This window comes from Crocodylus porosus, unplaced genomic scaffold, assembly GCF_001723895.1.
Source record: "Crocodylus porosus isolate Cpor-Errol unplaced genomic scaffold, CroPor_comp1, whole genome shotgun sequence".
Lineage (NCBI taxonomy): Eukaryota > Metazoa > Chordata > Crocodylia > Crocodylidae > Crocodylus > Crocodylus porosus.
In genome coordinates, this window is record NW_017728915.1 from 6,386,054 (window position 1) to 6,411,217 (window position 25,164).

At 45.1% G+C, this 25,164-nt stretch overlaps 1 protein-coding gene across 1 annotated transcript in view; it reads right to left on the bottom strand.

Moving 5' to 3' along the window:
- Positions 1–17,120, bottom strand: part of RFWD3 (ring finger and WD repeat domain 3) — a 28,650-nt gene extending 11,530 nt beyond the window's left edge. Inside the window, exons 1-7 of the mRNA XM_019535612.1 lie at positions 17,043–17,120; positions 14,035–14,398; positions 12,582–12,805; positions 11,118–11,212; positions 10,824–11,021; positions 6,430–6,521; positions 3,543–3,657 (exon numbers count right to left, since the gene is read on the bottom strand). Of these exons, the coding sequence (XP_019391157.1) occupies positions 3,543–3,657; positions 6,430–6,521; positions 10,824–11,021; positions 11,118–11,212; positions 12,582–12,805; positions 14,035–14,398; positions 17,043–17,088 (1,134 nt within the window). The 5' untranslated portion in view covers positions 17,089–17,120. The remainder of the gene's footprint in view (positions 1–3,542; positions 3,658–6,429; positions 6,522–10,823; positions 11,022–11,117; positions 11,213–12,581; positions 12,806–14,034; positions 14,399–17,042) is intronic.
- Positions 17,121–25,164: the final 8,044 nt, after the last annotated feature.

A 25,164-nucleotide genomic window follows, 5' to 3' on the forward strand; every position in this document is an offset into this window, starting at 1 on the left:
AGAAAATTTCTGCCACAGATCAACTGAAGCAGTTTCCTGCCAGTACTCTTCATGCAGAGGGTGGCAAGTTCTTCTGCTCCTCATGTAATGTGACCCTGGATCTGGTGAGAAAATATAGTATCGATCATTTAGAGTCAAAGTACACCAGAAGAGAAAGCTGCTTCAGAGGCTGAAGGACAGGACAGGTGACCAACCACCATGTCCTCGATGTTCAAAAAACAAAACACTGAAAGTAGCCTGGCAAGGAGAGGCTTGCTCTGGTCAAAGCATTCACAGCTGCAAGTATCCCTCTCTGCAGAAGCCTGACCACTTGGTCCTGAGACAGTACTTGCAGGACAATTTGTCAGATGGGGGAAGTATTCTAACAGCTAACAGGCTTCAGGAAGCATATCTTCCACAGGTGATAGCTTTACTCATGCAGTCCACAACAGCTGTACTGGTAGAATTTGACCCCATTTCCATGGTGGCTGATGAAGCCACAGAAAGTCAGGACAACTACATGCTGCATATTTTATTTGTAGGTGAGAGCTGGATAGCAATAACCTGCCTGTTTTTCAGACAGAGTCAGCCCACCTCAAGGCTGCCAGTTTTTCAGCAGTTGCAAAGGCAATCATGCAAGCTGTTTTCATCTATAGCTTAGATTTCAACAAGATCTTAGCCTTCCTTTCTGACAATGCCAGGTACATGCACAAGGCTTTCATCAAAGTGCTCAGGGAGCAATGCCCAACTCTGTACATGTCACCTGCGCATTCTGTCATTGGTGTTACATCTGGTGCACGCAGTTCCATGATATGCCCTGCCTGAAGAAAGTCTTCAAACACTGTCCTGTCTGTAAGCTCTGGTACAGGGAGTCCATTGCCAATCAGTGTGAGGAACCACATGCTACTGTTCCACTACCACAAGTCTGCTCACAGTTCAATGCCACCCAGCACCATGCTGAACACATCCAGTACTACAGGCAGTTTGTGGCCAAAGAGCTGGACATTACACCAGGCATGCAGTGCATGCTCCAGCTAAGGAATCTGTTAGAGAAGAGAGACATTAAAGCGCAGATGGCCTTTGTGGAAGAAAACGCTACAACATTCATGGAACTCATCACCTGGTTTGAGGGTTTGCAGCCTTGCATCCACCAAGCTCACAACAAAGTGATGGGACTTACTAAGCTGGGCTGAAGCCAGGACATTACCATAGGAACTTTCCATGTCTCAACAAAAAAACCAGCAGAGAAGGGAGGTTTTCAGGCAGTAGCTGCCAAGCTGTACTGATATTATAGATATGATACCTCCAATCTACCACACTCAGGCAACTGGCTGCTTTGTCCTTAGGGCAGTGCAAATGTTTTTTGTTTTTTTAACCAGAACCAGGTGGCTCTGCTGAACTTTGATGCTCAGCTGTTCAAATCCATTCCTGGGTGGAGGAAACAGCACGAACAGTAATATCCCACTTATCTAAGCAGTGTCAAAGAGTGTCAGCTGCCTGTGAACATAACTATTCTGGGACTCTGTCAGTGAGTGGTTCCCAAGCTGCACAGTCTGACAAAACAGTGCCTTAAAGTTCCCACAAATTCAGTGGATGTGGAGTGCATTGTCTCTGTTTATGGCCAAGTGTTCACTCCACAGAGACAGACTATGTTTCCTGGAAATTTCAGCAGCTGCTCCGTATTCACTTTCAGTCATTAACATGGATTTTGCAGCAGTAGACTTTACCTGAGGATCAGCATTCCATAAAAGTTAGCACTTAATAAAAGTTGTTGTTTAATAAAGTTTATTTATTATGGTTTTGTGAAGAATTCTAAGTGGTGAACTTTACTTAAAAGTTGTTTTTCAGTACATAGTGAGCTTTACTTTCTTAAAACAGCTGAAGAACAGCCTGTGTACTGCCGTTCAATGGTAATCAGCCTCATAGCAGGCTCACTCAGACCTGCCCTGGAAAATGCCTGAAACTGGGTTGGGTGAGCCTGTGCGCACATGCTGCAGGTTGCCCACCTCTGTACAGAATTTGTTCCCAAGGGAAACCAGATCTATCAGAAACAAAAGGCTATAAAACAGTTAAGAGAGTCCAGGAACTTGTTCGACTGAAATAGTCACGCAGGTGTTTGTACTGAAAGTCACTACACATTCAAGTTTAGTAGTATAAACGTTTAGAATTAAAAGGATGCATTACACTTGGAAAACAGCAAAACAGCAATGGATCTAGAAAAACAGACAAGGCTCAACAAGATTTTTTTTTTTTTACCTTATTTGTATTTACATTAAAGACCACGTACAAGAGTTACTTAGCACAAAAAGAATGCTGGGCATGGACACACAAGTTTACTCTCCCCACAATCATTCTTCCCAGGGGGTGCTTGTACACCTGACAGGGGTTTAGTCCTCCAGAATTATATTATATGCTTCCTAAATTGAAGCAGTGAGTTTTTAATTGAAATGGTGGGTTTTATTTTTCCGTCACTGTATACATGTCATTGTCCTGGTGGTCACAGGCACCCAGTGAAGGCAGAAGCAGCAAGGGGCCTGACGTCAGCAGTTGAGATGCTGTTTGTAAACACTCAAAGATCACAGATGCCCTTGGCAGAAGAAAGGCAAAACACAGACTGGACAGAAGGGGAAAGAACAGGACTGGGCAAAATATAGCCCATGGGCCTCATCCAGCTTGCCAGGCCATTCTATCCGGCCTGCAGGGCCCCTAAAAATGTAGTAAATTAATATTTATTTGCTCCTGTCTGTCTGTCAAAGACAACAGGAGCCAGGGGCAGGAGGAACCAGCAGGAGGAGGCAGGAACCTAGCCCTGCCCCACCTTCAGCCATTTCCCCGATTCCTGCCCCCACCCTGCTCCAGCACCACGTGGCTGCATCGGGGGACCTGTAGCATGGTCATGCTGGTAGAGGAGTATGTGTGTGTGTTTGCAGGATGACTACCACATGCACCCCCCTCACACTGCCATACACGCAGACCCCACATCCACTGACACACCCCAGTCACCCTTCTCCCACATCCCTCCACAAACCCCACACCCTCCACATATCCACACACCCACATGCTCATTTACTCCGCATACCCACATGTTCACAGCCCCCCACAAACCTATACCTAGCCCCTCACAATATACAAGAGTAAGACTTCATTTTAAGCTATTGTGCAATCACCTCTGTGTACACTATACAAACACATATGAATCAGGACAAAAATATTTTTTGAAATCAAATTAATGTATGTTGTAGATGTTCACTTTTTAGAACATAATTTGGTATTTTTCTGACTCCTGAGACGGCAAAAGCCCTTGCTGAAAGGAGTACTTCTAGGGTCAAGGGGAGGGACTTCTGGTGGCAAAGGTCAGGGGTTAGAGGGAGGGACTTCCAGTCACAAGATGATGATCAGGGTGTAGGGCATCTGTCAAGGGGCAGGGCTACCCATGCGGCCCTTGACAGCTTGCCAAAACTCAGTAAGTGGCCCTCCACCCAAAATAACTGCCCACCCTTGGGAAATAGTCTATCATTAAAACAAAACAAAACAAAAAAAAAACCCACAACAGCTGAATTTACCTGGACTTGTTTGCGAAGTTTGCTACACTCATCAGTCAAGACCTGAAGCTGCAGACGGCTCTGGGCAGATTCCAGTTCTGCCTGTCTCCTCAGCACTTGCTCTTTTTCTAAGGAGCTGAAGAGGAGGAAGAAGCAACAATCATTATTACTGGAGACTACTCAGGATGCTCTGAGTTGCAGCTCTACCGATTTAATATCACAGCCATGCTCAGATAGACTTAAAATCTGAGTTTCACTAGACCCCATGTAGTATCCTTGCACTCTCCATTTCCTTGTGTTGCCCACTGGCAGCCAAAATGTATATTCATCTATTTCTCCTTTCGTTGGCTTCCTACTCCCCCCCACAAACAAATTACTAAAGATAAAAGCAGAAGTCCTTGCTATGCTCCCAATGATGCCTAAGTGCAATTGTGATTTATCTAGTGTCTCACTCCAACATTATTTTTAAAAACAAGTCCAATTGTCTCCACCAACCTCAAACTACATATGAAGACAGGCCTCAGGTGTTTGTGCACTTTCACTAAACACAATTCTGCGGGACCCAGCTATAAATCAAGGGGATGCTTTCATATTATTTGTATTGCATAAAAAGAAAATAATTGCTTTCGATTTTATTAGCAAGCGCTGATGGAAAAACAGTTTACATTACACAATGCATATGGTTGGCTATATCTATAATCAATTATTACATGGATGACTGCATTACCTGTGTGTCTAAAAGTTAAAGAAAGACTTTACTGACTTTGAATGCAAGCTTAAAAATGAATGCAAACTATACGTGAATGGGGTAAAAAGTTAAGGCAATGTGTGTTATCTTAACTTAGGACTGCTTAACTACATAAAATTAAATTCTCTGCTTATCTGCGATGGATTGTAACAAGCCCTACATCAGGTAGTGACAAGTCAGTTAAAAAACACTGTTCACCATGATAAAATTCTTTCCCCGTCCACTTTTTTTTTTTTTTTTTGAGTAACAAAGAGTATAATGATGGAAGGTTATATAATGAGGTACTGAGGTCTCCCTATGGCATGTATATTTCAAATACTGCCCAAGCTGAGAGAAGACTCTGCTGGCAGCGTGCTGTGAGAAATAGTCTATGGAAGGTGCAATGAAGTTCTGCTCAGCAGCACTGAGAAGGGAACTCAGAAAAGGACTAGGGATTAAAAAAAACTTCTAAAATCTTTACTTGATTTGTTACAATATTTATAGCAGCTTCTCATAGATTTTACATCACACAGAGAAATCAGTAACCAGTTTCATCCTGCTTTTTGGTTTCTCATTTTTTAAATCATTTCTCATTTTGAAATCAAATTTTCCAGTTCAGTTTTCAAGTCAGCCATGCTCACAGCTCCTCTATGTCTTGTCAAACAAGACTGGATTTAATGCATGTGCAAAAAGATGCTGACATTAAAACCAAATTAGCTACCCTCTTTCCTGATCATTAGGGACCCTGGTCTTCTCTGTTAAAAAAATTAAAATTCAGAGAATTTGTGATTTTTTTTTTAAAAGGAAAAAATTAGCAAATTCTGATTTAAAAACCTCTAAAACTGAATTTTTCCATGATTAAAAAGAAACTCCATCCATATCACCTAAACACTGTTTTATTGATGCAAGTCTGACGACTGCCTGTATGACTCAATTGGTTCCCGAAAACTGCATCTTAAGTTGAAATGCCATAACTCAGAACCAATTTTCCCATAGGAATCATATTATAAATGGGGGATTCATTCCTTTATGATGCTCGATACAGCTGCATTCAGCTGGCAAGTCTGTTGTGGTGGAAGGGGAGGGGTGGGGGGGGCAGATCAAGTTCCCCATGCTGAGGGAGGGGCTGAGGCAGCTTGCTAGTCTGGTGTCTCCTGCCGCTCGTCTGAGGGCATGGGGGGGTGGGGAGGGCCTTCCCCCGGATCTGTGCGGGGCAGGGTGGGCAGGGCCAGGGCTGCACCCGGCTGAGCTGGGAGCAGATGCCATGCCCTCCTGCTGCTCACCCAGCTGGGGCAGGGCAGGCTGCTGAGCTGTCTCTGGACAAGCAATGCACAGTGGTGGGAGCTACCCCTACCCCCATGATGAGCCACAGCTCCATCCTGTGCCTGCCCTGCCCCAGTGGGAGGGCACGGGGGGGGTGGGTGCCCCTGGATCAAGGCTGACAGTGGGGCAGGCAGCAGAGCTGAGGCTATAGGGGGGTGCCATAGCCCCCCCACAGGCCCTGTCACTCACCCAGAGCACAGCCCCCACCCCCCCAAACCCTCTCAGTAGCACCCAAGCCCCAGCTGCCACTTGTGGGAGATAGCGACTGCTGCGGCCCAAGTGGGGAACTGCTCTCCAGGCTGCCCTGCGTACACACAAATGCACATGGTGTCCCCTGCCTGACCACCCTCTTCCTGCTTCCCCCCAGCCCCAAGCATCCCCTTACAGGCTGGAACTGTGTCAGCCTGCAAGGGGAAACCTACTGTTTCCTGTATTTTCTCCTTAAAAAATGAAAATCTGCCTTTTACTGCATTTTTCCATGGTGAACAGAAAACCTGGATCCCTGCTGATCATTATATACTTAATTTTTCTGTGTGTAAATGGATTAATAGTTTAGGGGTATTTTTCTCTAGACTCAGCATATTCTCTAGCTTTGTTATTTAAAAAAAATAAAAAGACACCACATGAGCTTGTTTTTGCAGTTTCTTTGTCTGAGTATAAGGGCATAAATCCCAATAATTAAAGGAGAATCCTTCCTTCCAGATAATGCAGCTGGAACACCATAGTTGATGTGTCTGTGTAGTCTTAGGTGCATAACAAATGAAAGGACTAGGTAAAAGAGTCAAACAGATCAGTTGTTTTTTAGACATATATGTGTGGGTCAGGTATAGTACATCCAAACTGAATGTTTTTCCATACCTTTTCATGCGCTCCTGTTCACTGGTGTCCACTGCTTTCAAAGTACGGGCATACAGTAGTACAATGTCAGAGCGCTTTGCTTTCTTATTGCACTGGAAAGAAAAATAGGTTTAATTTACTCTCAGGAAAGTCAAATGTTTTATTTAAACTAAATAAAAATCCTGCAGTTGTTAAAACTGAGTGTTAACTTCTGAAATTCCCCTTCAAGCCCCTTATGTATACCTTCAGGCATCCATCAATGTGGTCAGTTCAAACTTAATGAGGACTATTACTTTGACTTCCTGGTAGACTGTTCATCCTTATAAAAAACAAACAAACCCCAAAAGGTCTATTTACCATTTTATTTGTGTTTTAAAAACACCAAGCATCTACAGAGGCCAGATAAGTTCTTGCAAGCAAATAAACTGTTCCTACTACTTCTTCTAGAGCAACAAGTTGTAGATTAAGTTTAGCAACTATTTAAGAGTCAGGTACTCCCTGAATCTATTCTCAGCTCTTTCTTATATGTTGCATGGCCTTGGGCAGGGCATTTACATTTTTCTGTGATAGTTTTACAAATGAGGAAACAGGTAATATCTCCCTAGTTGTGGGTGGAAGGTCTGTGAAGCTTAAATGTTTTAAGAGCATCAGATAATAAGCACTAGAGTCCATCAACATCAAGTAGAGTTCTCCAAAAGTTATTTCATGCATCTTTTAGATGCAGGCTTCATGTACTGGTTGTTAGGATGAAGACAGCATGGTCACTAGATATGGGAGCAAAGTTTTCACTATTAAAATGGTCCTTATATTTAGTGGCTATCATTCGTAACACCCCAGAACCTGCAATTTCACAGTAAAGTTTATACAACCCATTTTTATATGTAGTTGTATGCAACTTAAGGAATACAAGATACAAATATATGCACAACCAACAGCTGGAAATAGAACTGGTCTATCTTTGTATCATTACAAGTCAATAGGTATTTCTTAGACCACTACATCATTGGAAAGTATTCACAAAGCAATTTCTGGGAGCATGGACCAATCCAGGATTTTAAAAAGGGGGTTCAGAAAGTATGACACATCACATAACACAATATATACTTTTCTCCAGTTAAATAGCAACTAGAAGCTTTACTAATATTCTAGGGAGCTAGCACTATATTAGTCAGTTTAAGATCAAAGTAAAAGCAAATATTTTAACTACTAAAATGAGTAATAGCTTGCTAGATAAATACCACTTAGAACCCAGCCCCCAGCAAATTAGGCAAAATAGTAAAAAGCAGTAGTGTCACTATAAATGTGAATCTCTTACTCAGATTCACAAAACAAAATCTAGCCTTCTTCAGTTCCAATACTTGCCAGCCATTTTTACGTCTGAGTTAGTATGACCATACCTGAATTAAAGTTTTTTAGCTGGAGCTAAAAAGAAGTCTGCAGGGTTTTGAAATCCAAGGGATACATTACTAGGCATAGCTAACAGACAGCAAAATTGCAGAAAAAATAATAATTTAAATGGTGGAACATCAAAACTATTAAAAAGGAGAGAGGGTCTTTAACCCCTGTGGAATGGAAAGACATTAGCAGGAATCAGGTATGATAATAAGGCACAAAGTCAACTGACTCCATCAGCACTACCTGACTAGAAAGGCTGCTGCCCTTCCCAGACAGTTTTTTTAAAAATTTGGATGGAGCAAAAATCAAAAGCATTGTGCAACCGCACCCCTGCATCCACCCTGAATCAACCCCAGCCTGGGAAGTCCTTACAGTTTTGCCTGTTAGCTCTCAGAGTTCACTACAAACCTGTATAGTAAGCAGAAAAATGTAATGGGTCCCTTGGACGTTAACTATGGTATTTGCTAGAATACATTGCCTCCCTCCTAACTTTCAAAAGAGAAGAACTAATTGCAAGAATGAAAAGAAAAAGAAAAATCAAAGCTTAATAAGGGGAGATCCAAGTATTAAGAATGGCTCCCTGATAATTGTTCCATCAAGTCTTTGTAATTTTAAAAAAAGATAACACAGCACAACAGCTATTAGCTTTCTGCCACCTAAATCACAATCCTTTATGTTAAACTATAACATATGACAGACTTTTAGCAAGATTCTCCCTGAACAGCAAGCTACACAGGCTAAAACCTACAACAAAGCCACTGAAATGCTGGGTTTTCAGGTACAAGGCTATAGACCAACGGTTGACTCTCTACCTCTTAAAGGTGGACACAATTCCTTATTTCTAAAGGTAATTTTTTTTCCAAAGAATATATTGCTTTCGACTATTGGCTATACTCCACTGAAACATAGTTCTATTCTCAACTTTAAAAAACCCCCAAAAAAACAGGATTAGCTACAACTTAAAATATTCCTCACCTGCAAAAAAAAAACCAAAATCAAAACCAGAAACAACCCAGAGATGTTTGGATACCTAGAAATAAACCATTAAGGCTTCAAACTACTTCTCATTACCATAATACTTCACTTACCCAACCAAACTAACAGCCGTCTTGCTAACCAGAAACAGACAAAATCTAACATACATTAATAAAGTTCATTTCTTATTTGATAGATCCATTTCGGGTAAACCTTAGAATATTTTATTTGGATTTCTACACATTAAGTTTCATTGGAAAGTATAAAACTACATGATATAAAGGCTCCATAGAGAGTATAAGCTGAATTCCTTAACTGTGGGTTTAAGAAAAGTTAATCACTAGATAAGCATGTTTAAGATAATACTGTGCTACTTTAATTTCTATGTGGTTTAAAGGCAGCCTCATACCTGATGACAAGTAATGAGACTCCTTTCAAAAGAAAACAGGCTCAGATTACTGGGTTTCTTAACCTAATCTGGCACCACTTCACTCTAAGTTTCCTTAGCGTTTTTCACTTTAACAGTGGCAGATATGGAATGCAGAGACAGCAAAAAAACTGGCTACCTAGCACTTAGCAGTAGCTCCAATGCAGCTGTGGTTATTAGAAGCTAATTTACACACCTGACCAGGACACCAGGTTTTTAGCCACTAATTTAGAAAACTCCAAAGGAAGTTTTATTTTCAACTGTGACAGCTTACCTGACTTCTACAGAGAGACATTTATTCTGAAGAAAAAATAGTCTTGCCTGCCACTTCCAAAAACACACAATAGTGTCCTCAAACCAAGTTTTATAATAGGACTTTGCCACTCAGTCTTTTGTCCCATCTATTTATTTATCAGAGGTTCAAAGATTCATCAGTCCATATTGTATCAGCACCGATAATAGGAAAATTGACATTACTGGGAATCAGCTTTTTTTGGCTGGTGTGGCTGATAACATTGCCGATAAACACTGTGGACATGCACACAGCCGCAGCATGCATACAGCCAGACTGGCAGCTGGGAAGAGCTGTGTCTAGCTGGTAAATCTGTTGAGGGACAAGGGATGGGTGCTGCCCAGCTGGGGTGGCACTGGGCACAGAACAGAGCAGCTCTGTGGGTGTGAAGAGGCGGGCCAGTGGTTCCCACTGCTACTTGCACCCCAGGGGAGAAATGGGGGGTGGGGTATATGTCCCCCAGATCTGTGTGGGGCGAGAGCAGGCTGCCACTGTGGGCGCTGGGCTGACATCGGGTTCTTCCAAGCAGGGTGGCTGGGCCAGGGCTGTGTTTGGGCTGGACAGTGGCAGCACTGGGAGGGGGTGCTACAGAGCCCCCTTCCCAGCACAGTCACCACCTGGCCCAAGCACAGCCCCAAACCAATCCCCCTGCTGAGAAGTCAGGCGCTGCCCTGGCTCTAGCCTGCCTTCACCCCATACACAGATCCAGTGGGCACACTCCCCCATGCCTCCCCCAGGGGTGCACGCAGCACTGGAAGCTGCTTCCCACTCCTTGCACCCCCTGGACAAGCTGCTCACGGCTCTGTCCCACACCCTGCCCCAGCTGGGCAACACCTGCCCCAGCCTCAGCCCTGCTCCTCCCTCACCATGAGGTCCTCAATCTGCCCCCCCATGTCCTTTCCCCCACAACAGACTTACCAGCTGGATTCTGCTCTGCAAGCTGCTGGGCTGCATATTGACAATCGGATCAGTATTGGCTGATATGGCTTGTTAATACTCGGCCATCAGTACGGGCCCAAAAAATCTTTATCAGTGCACCCCTACTATTTATCTAGCCATCTATATCAAGAACGAGTATCAACCTCAAATTTCACCCAGAATATGTTGAGATGGAGCAAACATTTAAAGTTCCTTTCAGGACATTATAAACTAATCTTGGTAAAATTATAAGGAAAAAAACTTAAATTTCTTTGGCTTATTTTTGTTAATATAGATTTAAAAAACCCAAAAGTTGTTCCTCTCAATGTTTTCTATCAATAGTGGTCAGAATGAGGGCACACATTACTTGACAGCAAGTATTTTTAAATACACATAAGTATACATTACCTGGGGACACTTCCCTGCCTGACCCTTGAGCCACCTTTCAATGCAAGTATACCCAAAGAGGTGTCCACACCGGAGTGCAGAGAGCCTGTGCTCCCCAGCATTGCTCCACTGCTCAAAGCAGATGGTGCAGATATCTCCCTCTTCATCATCCAAGGGTGCAGTGGGAACTGTTGTATCAGGTTTCTTTAGTGGACTTGTCTAAAATAAATATAAAACAAAAATAAATTCTAACACCAAATAAATATAAGACTGCACAGATCATAAAGGTAGCCAGAGATAGCTGGTTCATTTTACCTGTTTCTGTTGGACTGTGGCACCCTCACCATTATGATTTTCATGCTCTGCAAAATACAAAGCTCCAGGGGCCTCTGTTTGCACTTGATCAGAAGCTACAGAGGGGACAGGACAAAGGAAGAACAGATTCAAACCATTACTTCAGTTCTAACCTACTATTTCCCATCTGCAGCTGTAATATTTTAGGACATCCAAATAAACAGTTCAGTAACTGATGCCAATTACAAGCAAAAGCTTAATTCAACAAAACTCGAAGGATGAATTGCATCATTTACTTTAAGCAAAAAGTAGGGGGGAAAATCAGAGCATTTTTATAACAAACCACTGACCCAGGTGTTCATTCTGGAAACAAGGTAACAAATAGGGAACAAAATAAATAAATAAAATCAAAGGGAAAAGGGGAACTACAAAATTCCTGTTGGAGAAATGATTGGATCCTCCTCTGTGCTAGGAGAGCAAGGAGTGGGTTAACGTGTGATGGATCTTGTAAACAGCACTCAGGAGACAACTTTTTGCTCCGCTATCTTTTCTAAGTGTCTTCCTTCCCCAAGGTAAGTGCTGAAGAAATCTTTTTCTAGTTATATAAAGAAGCAGAATTTCAGCATATCCAATGATACAGATGTACTCCTTAAATGGTAGCCATTGCTGTATCCCACAAGCAACGTATTTTGTAAACAATTTCTTGTCTCCACATATGCTCATATGCTTACAGACAGGAGGAAAAAAACCCTCATTCCCCTATTTCCTGTAACTTCTCTCTCAAGAACAAATATTTTAGTTTTCCCCAGCAAATTATGTAAACTTTAAACTGTTCCTCATAGATGCACTTTTTATTCCTTCTTTAATTATAAGAGTGAAGGGTTTTCTCAGTTTTGTTTTTTACTGCAACTATGTAGCTAGAAAAGGTTTAGAAATACTGATCCAAGTGCACTAATATCTTCTGCTCAGGAAAATGTGAAGGAAAGCTACATAAATCAAAGAATAATCAACCAAAGTTAGTGAATGCTTAAGACATACAAAAACCTGGGCCAGATTTTACACTGTAAGTTGGCTTAGCTTCCGTAAACTAAACAGAAGTTGTATCAATATACAATACTTGAGGACCTGGCTTCCTGTTTTCAGGATAATGGTCAGTAACAGAGATCAGAGGGAGGACATGAAATAGGAAACAGAATAATCTCCAGGTTATGTTTTTATTATTACTTTGAAGAATTCCAAGACACATCAGTTAGATTGTAAAAAGCAGTCACATGCAGTGCGCTGGAAAATTAGTCGCCAGCGTGCATGATGATAACTGCCTACTTATCACCAGATGAGAGAAGACTGATCCTAGAACCATGCACAACTCTATTCTAAATCCTGAAAAAAATTGTCTACGAAATGCTGCCATGGTCAAGTTCGGAAATGTAGTGTGAGAAATGCCTGCCACTTTTTGCATCATGCTGAACCCTAAGCAACACAAACCTCTCAAGCCATCTGCTGCAGGTGCTTCCTCCTGGGCTGCTGCTGCTGCTGTACCCACCTCCGAAGAGCTGCTGCTGTCAGAGTCGCTCAACTCCACGGTTTCATCAGAGCTGTGATCTGTGTTGTTCACTGGGAGACGCAAAGTCTCCAGCAGTGGAGATGCTACTGTTACTGACCCTTGGGTCCTGCTATAACTAAAATACCTATCTAATTGTGCCCCAGGCCTGAAAACAAGAAGAAGAAAAAAAAAAAAATCACAGTATTCTTTCATATTAATATAAGCAAGCACAAGAGTTAGGCACCTAAATTACCCAATAGTATCCTAAGAATTGTGTGTTACTTGTGCATTTTAGGGAAATAAAATGTTACCTTACATACTGATCTGAATTGCATGCATGTGCCCAAATGCCTTACAAAGCTGCATTCTGCTGGACACAATGAAGTCTGAGTCTCCCGAATCATTTCTGAGTACATGTAATGCTGTGCAGGAGGTACTTAAGTCCATTCATACTCCACCACAATTCAATTACACTCTGGATGCACTCTGCCCACAATTTTGGGGGTTGATTCTAAAATCTGAAACAATGATTAGCAACTGCTTGACACGTATGTCCCATTTCTCTTACCTACTAGCCTGGCAGGTTATAGCTGTTATCCAAGGGAGAGAGGACCTGGAGAACCCAGGTTCTATGCTCAGCTTTTGAAGGGATTTGACCTCTGACTTCCCAATTCACAGGGATACCACCTAACCATCATGAAACAGACAAGACAGGTCTGAAAGCCCCTTCCTGTTTAAGTTGTATTGTGGTCAGCCAGGAATGAAAGAGCCAGAAGGAAAACAAACAAGAGGGAGCTTGATTGTGTGACTTCCGGAGAGAGGAAGCAGTGGGGAAGTTAACCCTTGCTTCCTCTATGGTTTATTAATTTCACATTACCTAGTCAGTCATCAGGAAAACTGCATAAATAGCACTGAGAGCGAGGAGCAAATTTTTGCACATGGTTCATTATTTGCATGAACCTCCCTTCTTATGGGGCTGAAACATATAACCAGACTTCCAGTGGCAGTCCTCATTATAACTACTTCTTGCAGGAAAGGCCTCATGGAGGACACTGCCTACAACTATGCCTAGAAATTTTCCCAGTTGCTGATAAGGACACTGTCTACAGACACAGTATGCATAGGACCAGATTCTCTAAAGCAGTTATTCTGGAAGTGTGTACCACCATAATATTTAAGTAATGAATAAAAGGTGTTGCCAAAAACTTTGATTTCCACGAGTCTAAATAGCAGATGCGAAGAAACTTGGTACCATCTACTCAGTTGTAAGATGGGTAGGATACATGGAGTTTGACCTTACTCATGAAGCTAGACTGAAAAGGACTTTCCACAGAGCAACATAATACAATAAATATGGCAGTTCACAGGTTTGGGGAAATTCTATTTCAACTATACCTGGCATTGCCTGTCCTTTGGGACCCACCAACTCTTTGCTGCTGGCGACGAGTTCTTCTTGCTGGTGATACCAGGAGAGGAAAGTGTTGTTCTTGTTGTGTGACCGGCTGTGTAGCCTGCAGTTGAAACAACTCTAATACCCCACGTAGCCTTTGCAGCCTATCTACAGCAGATGCACCATTCAACTGTGGGTCAAACTCATCATCTGTTTCTTCTGGACTAGGAGGAGCTGCAACGCCTTCTGTTTCTTCACCAGGCACTGGAGTATTAGCTGACAATGATAGCAGAGAATGACCAGAAGCCTGTACAGGAAATTCCTGTACTGCTGGCTGGAGATCTATTTCCATGTTTTCCTGTGCCATTTCTGAAAGAGGCATGGAATGGGAAAAAAAATCAATCAATCAATCAATGAGATACAAGATAAGTGACATTGTTCAATTGATTCCTGCCAGTATAAAGATGCAAATGAACTCCAAAAAAGTCTCTAGGATTAATAACCTAGATACCTTGGACACCATTTCTCACCATGTTTACCTCCCTCCCATATTAACTTGAGAATTTCAGATTATATTCATGTGTCAGTTGGCTGAGAGAAAAAAAACATTCCCATCCTCCTCAACTTTTAAATCTGTGATCCAACAGACCCTCTTTAAAAAAAAGGGTCAGTCTTTTGATGACAGAAATTCCTGGCTCACCTTCTGGTACATATTAAAAAAAACCATGATACATATAGATAATTTTTATATTTGAGAAAGTGTTTTTGGGAAACGCTTTCAGCAATAGAAAAAGCAAGATATGCAAATCTTAACTGGCGCTTCATATCTTTAATCAAAAATAATCTCAAAAGTATCATAAGGTTCTCAGATACTATGGTGAAAAACACAAATGAATATTTGTGAATAAGATATATATTAGAGGTACACCGATATATCAGTCCATATGGTATTGGTACCGATAAAAGGAAAATTGACATTAAATGCAATCAGCCTTTTTTGGCTGATGTGGCTGATAATGTCACTGATAAATGTTACGTGCATGTGCACAGCTGCAGCATGCACACTAGGTCTGTGCGAATAAGCAAGTATTTGATTCGGATTCGGCTGATTCAGAGGACAGTGATTCAATTCAGTGATTCATATCACTGTCCCCATTCAATTCAGTCAAATCAGAATTGGAGATTCAGCACTGATTCGGATCGGCTGGGGAGAGGCAAGCAGAGCTGGGCGGCCGTAAGTCCTCTCACGGCTCTTCCAGGTGTGCCTGCCTCTCCCTGGGCAGGGGGAGCCATGGGAGAAGCCACCATAGCTGCCCTGCCTAGCCGTACCCCTGCCTGGCTGAGCCCCCTGGCACTTTTTTTTTTTTAAAGCAGCCCACACTCACCGGATGTAGCAGCTGCGATCAGGGCCTCTAAAGGTTTGTGGCAGAGCCCCCTGTGTAGCGTGGGGATCACTCCCCACACCTGGCACCTGCACAGCAGCTGTCGCATTGCATGGGAGCAGCATGGTTCAGCAGGATGCCGCGCAGTCTGGAAGCTGGGGCAGCTTCAACAGTTAGCTGGAGCCCAGCAGTGCTCAGCCCCAGCAGCCCCAGCTCCCAGACAGCACGCAACGCTGCACACACACCATGGGGGAGTTGCCACTGTGCAGGGGGGCACGACCCCTGCTGCCCCCCATTGCGCAGGAGGGCTCTGCCACAAGCCCTCAAGAGGCCCCAATCACTGCTCCTGCAGCCAGTGAGTGCGGGGGATGGGGCCTGGGAAAACAGCCATAGGGGCTTCTCCCACAGCTCCCCCCACCCAGGGAGAGGCAGGCATAGGAGAACCTGCAGCCACCCAGCTGTGCCTGCCTCTCCCTGGTCTATCAGAATCAATTCGGAGGCTTTGGATTTGATTCAGACCTTTAATAGGTCTCCTGATTCGATTTGGATTCAGAGATTTGGCTGCTGAATTGGGCCAAATCTTCTCTAAATCAAATTGGTGACTGAAGCTTCGCAGAGCCCTAATGCACAGGGCCAGGAGTGCAGCCTGACAGCAGCATTCAGCCAGTAAGTCTGTTGGGGTGGGAATGGGGGGGAGGGGACGCAGATTGAGTCCCTCATGGTGAGGGAGATAGGGGGGCTGGGATGGAATAGAGCAAGGTGTGGGACAGAGCCACAGCTCATCCAGGGGGCATGCGTGGATGCCCCCCAGATCTGTGTGCAGGGTGAAGGTGGGCTGCCACTATGCACCCGGGGCTGGAAACTGCACTGGGCTCCATGGGGAAGAGCCCAGTGCTTGTGGTGGGCAGTAGTGGTGCTGGGCGGGGTGCTACAGAGAAATGCAAGGTGGTTGTAGCCCATTCCATAGCTGCCCCTCCTAGCGCAGCTGCTGCCTGCTCCAGTGCAGCCTGGGCCCAGCCCCCTCCCTCCACTCCCAGCCCTGCCCAGGAGAGCCTTGCACAGCCCACATTTCCAGAGCAGGTAGCAGCATCCTGCCCTTGCCTATGCCTCCCCCATGTGGAAAAATTTCATTATTGGAGGGTCATGTTAAATTTGTCTCCCCCCCACTACAATGAGCTATGCAGCAGCATGGGGGTGAATGATGGAGAAGTCAAGCAGCCTTACCCCCACCCCTTGCCCCGAGCTGCGGCTCTGGGTTTGATTCTGGCCCAGGGCACAGAGCACATGCTGGCTCCGGCCACAGTGCTGACATCTGGCCCTGGCCGTCAACTGGGGCTGGAGCTGCCATCCCTTCTACATCCTGGTGAGAGGGGCAAAGGGCAGCGGTGGGAAAGGGGAGCCGGCCTAGCTTGCATCCACCTCATCTCGGCAGGCGTCAATACGAGGCAGAGCAAGAAAGCGACAAACCCACCCCGGAGGGCAGGCAGACACTGTGCGCGGGCCGGTCAAAGTCAGGCCCCCGCGGCTCGGCCGCGCGCTGCCCGCAGGGTCCCGCGCCCCTCGCCGCGCCGTAGGGGGCGGCCGAAATGGAGCAGCGCGTCTGTGCGGGACGGGCCCGAGCCCGCGCTCACCTCGCGCTGTGGCCGCCAGTTCTAACGGCCCTACCACGGCAGCCATCGACTCACGCTGCAGCCTCACATCCCGCCCCGCCACTTCATTGGGGGGCTGAGCCCTCAGTCAACGCAACCCCTCCTCCTATTGGGCGGCCCGCCGTCGCAAGGAGCATTCTTATTGGATGCGGACGCTGCCCATTCGGCCAGGGGCCGGGAGGAAGGAGGAGGGGAGGTTCACACACTCTACTTTTATTGGCCAGACGGGCCTAGCGGCGGCACGGAACAGAAATGATGCCCCAGTGCTCAATTATGATTGGCGAGTTGCCTATCGATCACCAAAGCCGAAGGCGGGACACAGCGCCCGGAAGGGAGTTTTCATTGGAGGAGCCTTCTGACGAGGGAAAGGGCGCGAGAAAGCGCGCATTCAAATGCCGGGGGAGGGGAGATCTTGTCTTACTCCCCCTCCTGCGAGGAGACGAGGATCTCTGAGGTGTGACCTGTTATTGCACAAGCCACGGAGTTGGTCCACTAAGAAATGTCACCCTAAGAAACCCTTGCCTCGCGTGATCTGAGGACCGTCATGGTGACAACATCACTCTTTACCCTGCTATGAGAACTTCCGAATTCCAGGCCAAATATATTTCCGATAAGTTTATAAGGATGTGTTCTGGTTTAAGTGTTTCTTTTAGAGCAGGGACATCAAACGCATCCAGCCCTACAGGCTGGCTGAGTAGCACCAAGACGGTGGGCAGGTTGGATGAGTAGCAGGGGACCAGATTTCATAGACATTAGAGCTGGAAGGGACCCGGGAGGATCGAGTCTAGCCTCCTGCCCCAGGGGCAGGAAGTCAGCAGGGATCATAGGATCCCAGCAAGAGAAGCATCCAAATGTGTCTTGAAGGCGTTCAAAGTAGGTGCTTGAACCGCCTCTGGCAGCAGTCTGTTCCAAACCTTGGGGGCTCAGATAGTGAAGAAATTCTTCCTTGTGTCCAGCCTGAAACAGTCACGGTGGAGTTTGTGACCGTTCAACCTTGTCATCCCTTGGGTTGCTCTGGTGAACAGACGTTCCCCCAGATCCTGGTGGTCACCCCGATAAACTTGTAGATGGCCACCAGATCACTCCTGAGCCTGCGCTTTTCCAGGCTGAAGAGTCCCATTGCTTTCAGCCTCTCATCGTAATGCTGTTTTCCTGACCTCTGGTCATGCACATGGCTCTCCTCTGCATCCTCTCAAGCTTCTCCACATCCTTTTTGAATTATGGAGCCCAAAACTGGATGCAGTACTCCAGCTGTGGCCTCACCAAGGCCGAGTACAACAGGAGAATGACGTCCCGGGACTTGCTTGAGAAGCATCTCAAGAAAATCTTGCTTGAGAGCAGGCCCACAGACCAGCTCTGCATCCTGGATCCAGAGCACGAGCCTGCTCCAGTGCAAGCACTACAGGCAGCACACGTCACATGTAGTGCAAGTGCTGGACCTAGCCCCACATGTGCAGGATCTGGCCCTGTGTGATACATGCAGCAGACATGGTCCAGCACACACCAGTCTGAGTCTGCGGCCCTGGTCCAATCTGAGACCCACGGGCAGCAACATGGGTCAGATGATAGGGCTCCACAGGTCAGATCTGACACGTGGGCTATATCTTTTGACTCTTCTTTCCTGGTGTTTACTCTCTGGATGAGTTTTTGTATAGGGAACAATCACATCCCCTCTCAGCCTTTGTTCTGCTAAGCCAAACAAGGCAGTATCAAAGGAAGGAGAGTCTGCCCCAACTAATGGGCTACTTGCAAACCCCTTTTTACAGCTAGCGTCTGATGGTCTCCAACGCTGCAATGACCAAACAGGGGAAGGAGAGAGAGTTGCTGGATTCATTTTCACATACTTAACTTGCTATAGGTTGAAAGTGATGGGGATGATTTGCTGAAGGACTTTGAATAAGCTCATTTATCATTGGTCCAACTTGCTTGAAGGTTAAATGCAGATGAGTTTCTGTCTTCAGCCATACCCTGTTGCCAAAAGCAAAACTTGGTGCCTTCTGATGGTCTGCATGATTAGAATCATAGAAAATTAAGGTTGGAAGGGACCTCAAGAGGTCATCTTGTCCAACCCCCTGCCCAAAGCAGGACCAGCCCCAACTACATCATCCCAGCCAGGGCTTTGTCAAGCTGGCCCTTAAAAACCTCCAAGGATGGAGATTCTACCAGCCTCACTGGGTAACCCATTTCAGTGCTTCACCACCCTCCTAGTGAGAGAGTTTTGCTTATAATTGACCTAAACTTCCCTTCCTGCAACTTGAAACCATTGCTCTTGTTTTGTCATCTACCATCACTAAGAACAGTCTAGCTCCATCCTCTTTGGAACCGCCCTTCAGGTATCAGATCCCTGCTCACTCTTTTTTTCTGCAGACTAAATAAGCCCAGTTCCCTCATAAGCCATGTGCCCCAACCCCCTAACCATTTTCATTGCTCTCCACTGAACTCTCCAATTTGTCCACATCCTTTCTGTAGGGGAGGACCCAAAACTGGACATAATACTCCAGATGTGGCCTCACCAGTGCAAAATAGAGTGGAATAATTCCCTCAATCTGTTGGCAATATTCCTATTAATGCAGCCCACTATGCTGTTAGCCTTCTTGGCAACAACGGCACACTGTTGACTCATATCCAGCTTATTGTTCACTGTAACTCCCAGCTCCTGTTCTTCAGAGCTGCCTCTTAGCCTGTTGGTCCCAAGCATGTAGCAGTGTATAGGATCCTACCATCTTAAGCGCCGGACTTCGCATTTGTCCTTGTTAAACCACATGAGATTTCTTTTGATCCAGTCCAATTTGTTGATGTCACCCTGAATCCTAGCCCTATTCTCCAGTATATTTACTATTCCCCCCAGCTTGGTATCATCCGCAAACTTGCTGAGGAAGCACTCCATCCCATTTTCCAAATTGTTAGTGAATATATTGAATAAAAATCAGCCCCAGGACCACTGGGCCACTCTGCTTGATGCCAGCTGCCATCTAGACATTGAGCTATTGATACTGTTGAGCCCAATGATCTAGCCAGCTTTCTATCCACCTTACAGTCCATTCATCCAACCCATACTTCCTTAGCTTGCTTACAAGAGTGCTGTGGGAGACTATATAAAAAGCCTTACTGAAGTCAAGGTAAATCATGCCCACTGCTTTCCCCACATCCACAGAGCCAGTTATCAGGAATGACTTGTCCTTGGTCAATCCATGTTGACTGTTCCTAATCACTTTCTTCTCCTGCAAGCACCTAGAAATGGATTTCTTAAGGACCTGTGCCCTGATTTTTCCAGGGACTGAGGTGAGGCTGACTGGTCTGTAGTTCCCTGGATCCTCCTCCTTTACTTTTTTAAACATCGGCACTATATTTGCCATTTTCCAATCATCTGGGACCTCCTCAAGCTCCAAGAGTTTTCAAATATAGTGGCCAGCAACTCTGCAATCACATCAGCCAATTATTATTCCATAAAGCTTTATGGAAGAGTCAAGATGTTATTTCTGTTCAGTGTTCAGAAATTTCATAAGTTGATGCTAAAACTGCTTTTACTTGCCTCTTGGTAGCAATGCTAGATTGTAAATCATGAGGTCTGAAGAAAACATTCAAACGGGTTTGTGCCTTTTCCTTAGGTGGGGACTGTAGGATGAAATATAACATTAAATAGTTGAACAATAATGACTAGAACAACTGTTGCCTTCAGAGCTGAGGAGCTCAACAAATGAAATAGATGGAAGTGAATATCCCAGGTTGAAATGTGGTTGTTAATGGCATGAGGGGAAATGGTGCATTTCACACAGTGTGTCCTTGTTAAAGAATATCCTTGGCCACCAGAAATGTTGGGCACATACTTAAATGTTTTAAAGTGACAAAAAAGGATGGGTCATAACAGAATTCAAATATTTTGGAGTCATGGCTGACCATGTGGGACATAAGTGCTGTCCTTGAAATGGACAATGCCATCTTTGATCTGGAAACTGAAGTCAGAAGTTTGGCCATCAGTAGAATTCTAGTCTGACATGACTCTAACTACAAATGTATCATCGAATAACAACAATCTGAAGCACTTGTTTAATTTCAGGGTTTTAACTTTGTGTGGCGTGCTATTAAGTTTGAGGTGTACGCCTTCTTAAAAAGCTCCTTTTTTGAAGTATTCACCTTCATGAATAAAATGCATTAACATTAACATTCTTGACCACAAAGGGGTAAGTAATGTTTAAGGTAAACCTGTAGAAAAACCAGGACTGTTACATTTGGCATTGGTTCAGCTTTCTCATCATACAAACATTTTAACTTTTTGTTAGCACCCAAACTGAAAATGAATCACCCTTAGGGTAATAAGACCACTCTTCAAAGTGGTTCTTTGCTGGCCCTGGAGTGGGGGTTCCCATGCTCAGATATTCCAAGATTCCTGGCATATTAGGAGTCTCCGGTCTCACCCTGCTGAGTTGCATAGATCTGGGATGTTTCCACTCAAAAAACCAGAGTCCTCAAAACGACCCTATTGACCTCCAATATGCTGAGGACTGCACCATCCTTGTGCACACTGAGGACAACCTCCAGACCACACTGGATCTCTGCTGAAGCCTACTGAATTTTGAGTCTCTCAACATCAAGAAGACTAAAGTAGTCTATCAGCCTACACTAGGCCATGAAATTATCATTGAGGGAAAGACCCTGGAAGTAGTCAAGCACTTCCCCTATCTCAGTAACCCCCTCTCTCAGAGACTGAACACTGATGAGGAGATCCAGCGCATGATCCAGAGTGGAAGTGTCTCTTTTGGGAAATTGCTTTGATTTGTCGTTATTAATTGCAGTCTCCAGACAGACACCAAGATCCAGGTCCACAATGCAGCCATTACCCCTTCCCTCCCATTACAGATGCGAAACATGGGTGACCTACTGTCGTCATCTCAAGAGCCTAGAGAGGTACTATCAACAATGCCTTTGGAAAATCCTCCACATCAAATGGGAAGACTGCTTCACAAACACCAGCATCCCTGCTGAAGCCAATGTTACCAGCACTGAGTTGGTAATTCTCAAGTATCAGCTTCGCTGGACTGGACTGGACATGGTGTGCACCTATAGCAAGTTGTGCTCCAGGGGTGGCCCCCTGGTGGCCATGCAACCCTTGCCCTGCTATGGTTCTAGGATCCCCTCCCCCCTTCTTGCCTGCTACACCTTGTCTTGATGTAACTACTGAATACTAAGAAAGGCTGCCTAAGGGCCTTAGAGCAAATCTTCAGTTCTTCTGACAGCCAGCAGATCCCACCCGGATGTCACTGGTCACAGTCCTACTTCATGCTTAGTGTGCTCTCTTGGCCATCCACCCCCCTCATAGTATTTGTAGCCTTAAAAGCTGTTCAGGGCCTCTGACCTCCCCTACAGCCATGCCCAGACGTCATAGGTGTTAACAATGAATCACTTCAGTGGGGACTTGGCCCCAACCTAATAGCAGGCCACCTCAGGCCTACACACCCTTGCTGGGGGCTCAGCTTTCCTGGCCTCAGCCTCCTTTCTTTTGCTGGCTCACCTAGTCTAGGCCCACTGTGTCTGACCTGGCTTCCGGGTCAGGCACAGTGATAGATAACAACAGATAGACAGAATGACAAAAAGTTCCCATATGGGGTTGGCAGCTTATCGGCAGTCCCTTTATGGCAGATGCGCGCCAAGTTGTTCCAGCAAAGTCAGGCATCCCCGATCAACGCTGTCCGAGGGGTCACTGGGAAGGTCCCTTGGTCAGGATCCAGTCCTCACTCACACTGGGAGTCTGGGGTCCAGGCTTGGTACAGCGATGGTGCTTCTGTCTCGTCCTTCTAACTAGTCACTTGCCACGCACGTTCCTTTATGCCTTATCTTATGCTAATCTGTTGGCTTTAGAGCCAGTCACAATCCTGCCCTATAGCTGTTACCCTATGAGATCAAAAGGTGTTAGAAATTATCATGAAAGGTTACGGGCCGAACTTGGGTTCACCCAGTAAGCAAATTACATCACGTTACTTAGAGGTTTGAAATTAGCATTACCTGCACAAACTCAACCCCTGTTTTTTTTATTTCTTGGATTCCTAGGAATGTGCTAATTATATAAGGTGGTCAGATCTTGTTACGGCTTAACCTTTAAAAAACCTGTTAGATCAGCTAATCTTGTAGTTTGGCTTATTTTTGGGGCCTAGTCAGTCTCATGATCAGTGCAAACAGTTAGATTCAACACTTTAGTTACATTGTGACAGACAAATTCCACTTGCAGGTCGCAAACTTACAAGCTTTGCATGAGCTAATCTTAATCGCTTAGACAATTGCCTGAATGTCTCCAAGAGCATATATTTATTGCTTATGATAGTAACCACTCTGGTTCTGGCCACCACAGGAGGGTAGAATTCACTCTTTAAGAACCCTATAACTAAGGTTTGCTTGATGGTCAGACCCACCCTTGAATGTAACAACGTCATGAACAACCTAGGAGGACTTTTACCTAAGGATGTGAACACACCTTTAACTTTGCATGAAGGAATGTTTGTACCTTGTCACACAGGGCACTTAGCATGTGTTTTGTTTAGATTGTAATAAGCGTAACCATGATGCATTAGAAGTTGTTCTGAACAGTCACACGGTAATACTATGATCTCAGCCCACTCTGGACAGCGCTGGAGCCAGCTGTGCCCTTCCCACATGCCCCCATCACTGACCCCAGGATGAGGTGCCACAGTTTGCACATCTTCCTGTGAGGATATGCAACCTGCATCCCTACAGCCCACACCTTCCCCATCACATGCCCAGCACTCTCCAGTCCAGGAGCATTCACCTACCAGTTGTTGGTTTTCAAGTGTCTCTACAAGTGTCTCTCAAATATAAAATATTTATTGTTCAGAAAAAATCTCTCAATTGCAGCCTTAACACAGATAATACTTTGAAAGCACTTGGTCTGCCTCCAGCATTCTGAGGAAAGTAACCTCATATCCTACCTTTTTCTGGATTGTCCCAGTTTTGGAAGAGTGACCCTAAATCTCAAATCAGTACTGGAAATGGATATTTTTTCCAAATACCACTCTCCACTGCCCTCAGGTAATAACTTACAGATGCAAACTAGCCTTCAGTGCACAAATAGCATAGAGAGAATTAAACCTAGGAGATGATCTGGGCACAGTATTTAGTTGTATCCAGTTTAGTAACTGGGCACTGTATTTAGTTGTATCCAGTCTTGAAAAATAGAGGTCATTGATCAGCTCTGTTCATGCCCTCCTTCTTCAGAAAGTGGCTGTCACACCAAAGGTCTAGTTCCTAAAACACAATGAGAAGTCTATCTGCAATGGGTGGGGAAGAGGGTAATGATTGTTTGTTTGCACTAGGAAGACAGATAGTGGACATTTTGATTAGGGTTTGCTAGTAAGGGATTCATTGTAGGCCTAAGGCAGACAATCTGCTGGGAGGAAGCAGGCCTGCTCTGATCTGTGACTCAGGCAGTGTCTCCCTGATTATTCAGGTTTCTGCTGCTTTTCCCCTGTCCTTGTAGTGTTGCTCCCAGCTGTTTTTCAGTGGTGCTCTCCATGTCTCCTTTAAACTGGGCAAGCTTGAGTCTAGGGTATTCCAGAATCTGAAGCTACAAGCATGGAATATGGAACACTCTAGTTATTAATATCACTTCCTGACAGGCTCACAAGGAAGAAATGCTATGCTCGGGTGCCATAAAGGGGTGTCTGGGCCTTGGATTCACCTCTAACACTGAGAGAGCTAGCTGTTCCTCAGGCAGATGTCACCTGGAACTGGCTATTAGCTTAAGCTTTCAGGAAAATGGATTGGATAATGAGCCTGGTGAAAAAGAAAGTGTTTCCAGTTCATAGTTTCATAGTTGATAGATTCGGAAGGAACCTGAGCAGATCATCAAGTCCAACCCCCTGTCATGGCAGAAAAAAGTACTGCGGTCAAACGACCCCAGCAAGGTGTTTGTCTAGCCTCCTCTTAAAGACCCCCAGGGTAGGAGCCAGCACTGCTTCCCTTGGAAGTTGGTTCCAGATCCTAGCTGCCCTGACAGTGAAGTAACGCCTCCTGATGTCTAGTCTGAATCTACCCTCTGCCAGCTTGTGACCGTTATTCCTGGTCACTCCTGGCGGTGCTCAGGGAAACAGTGACT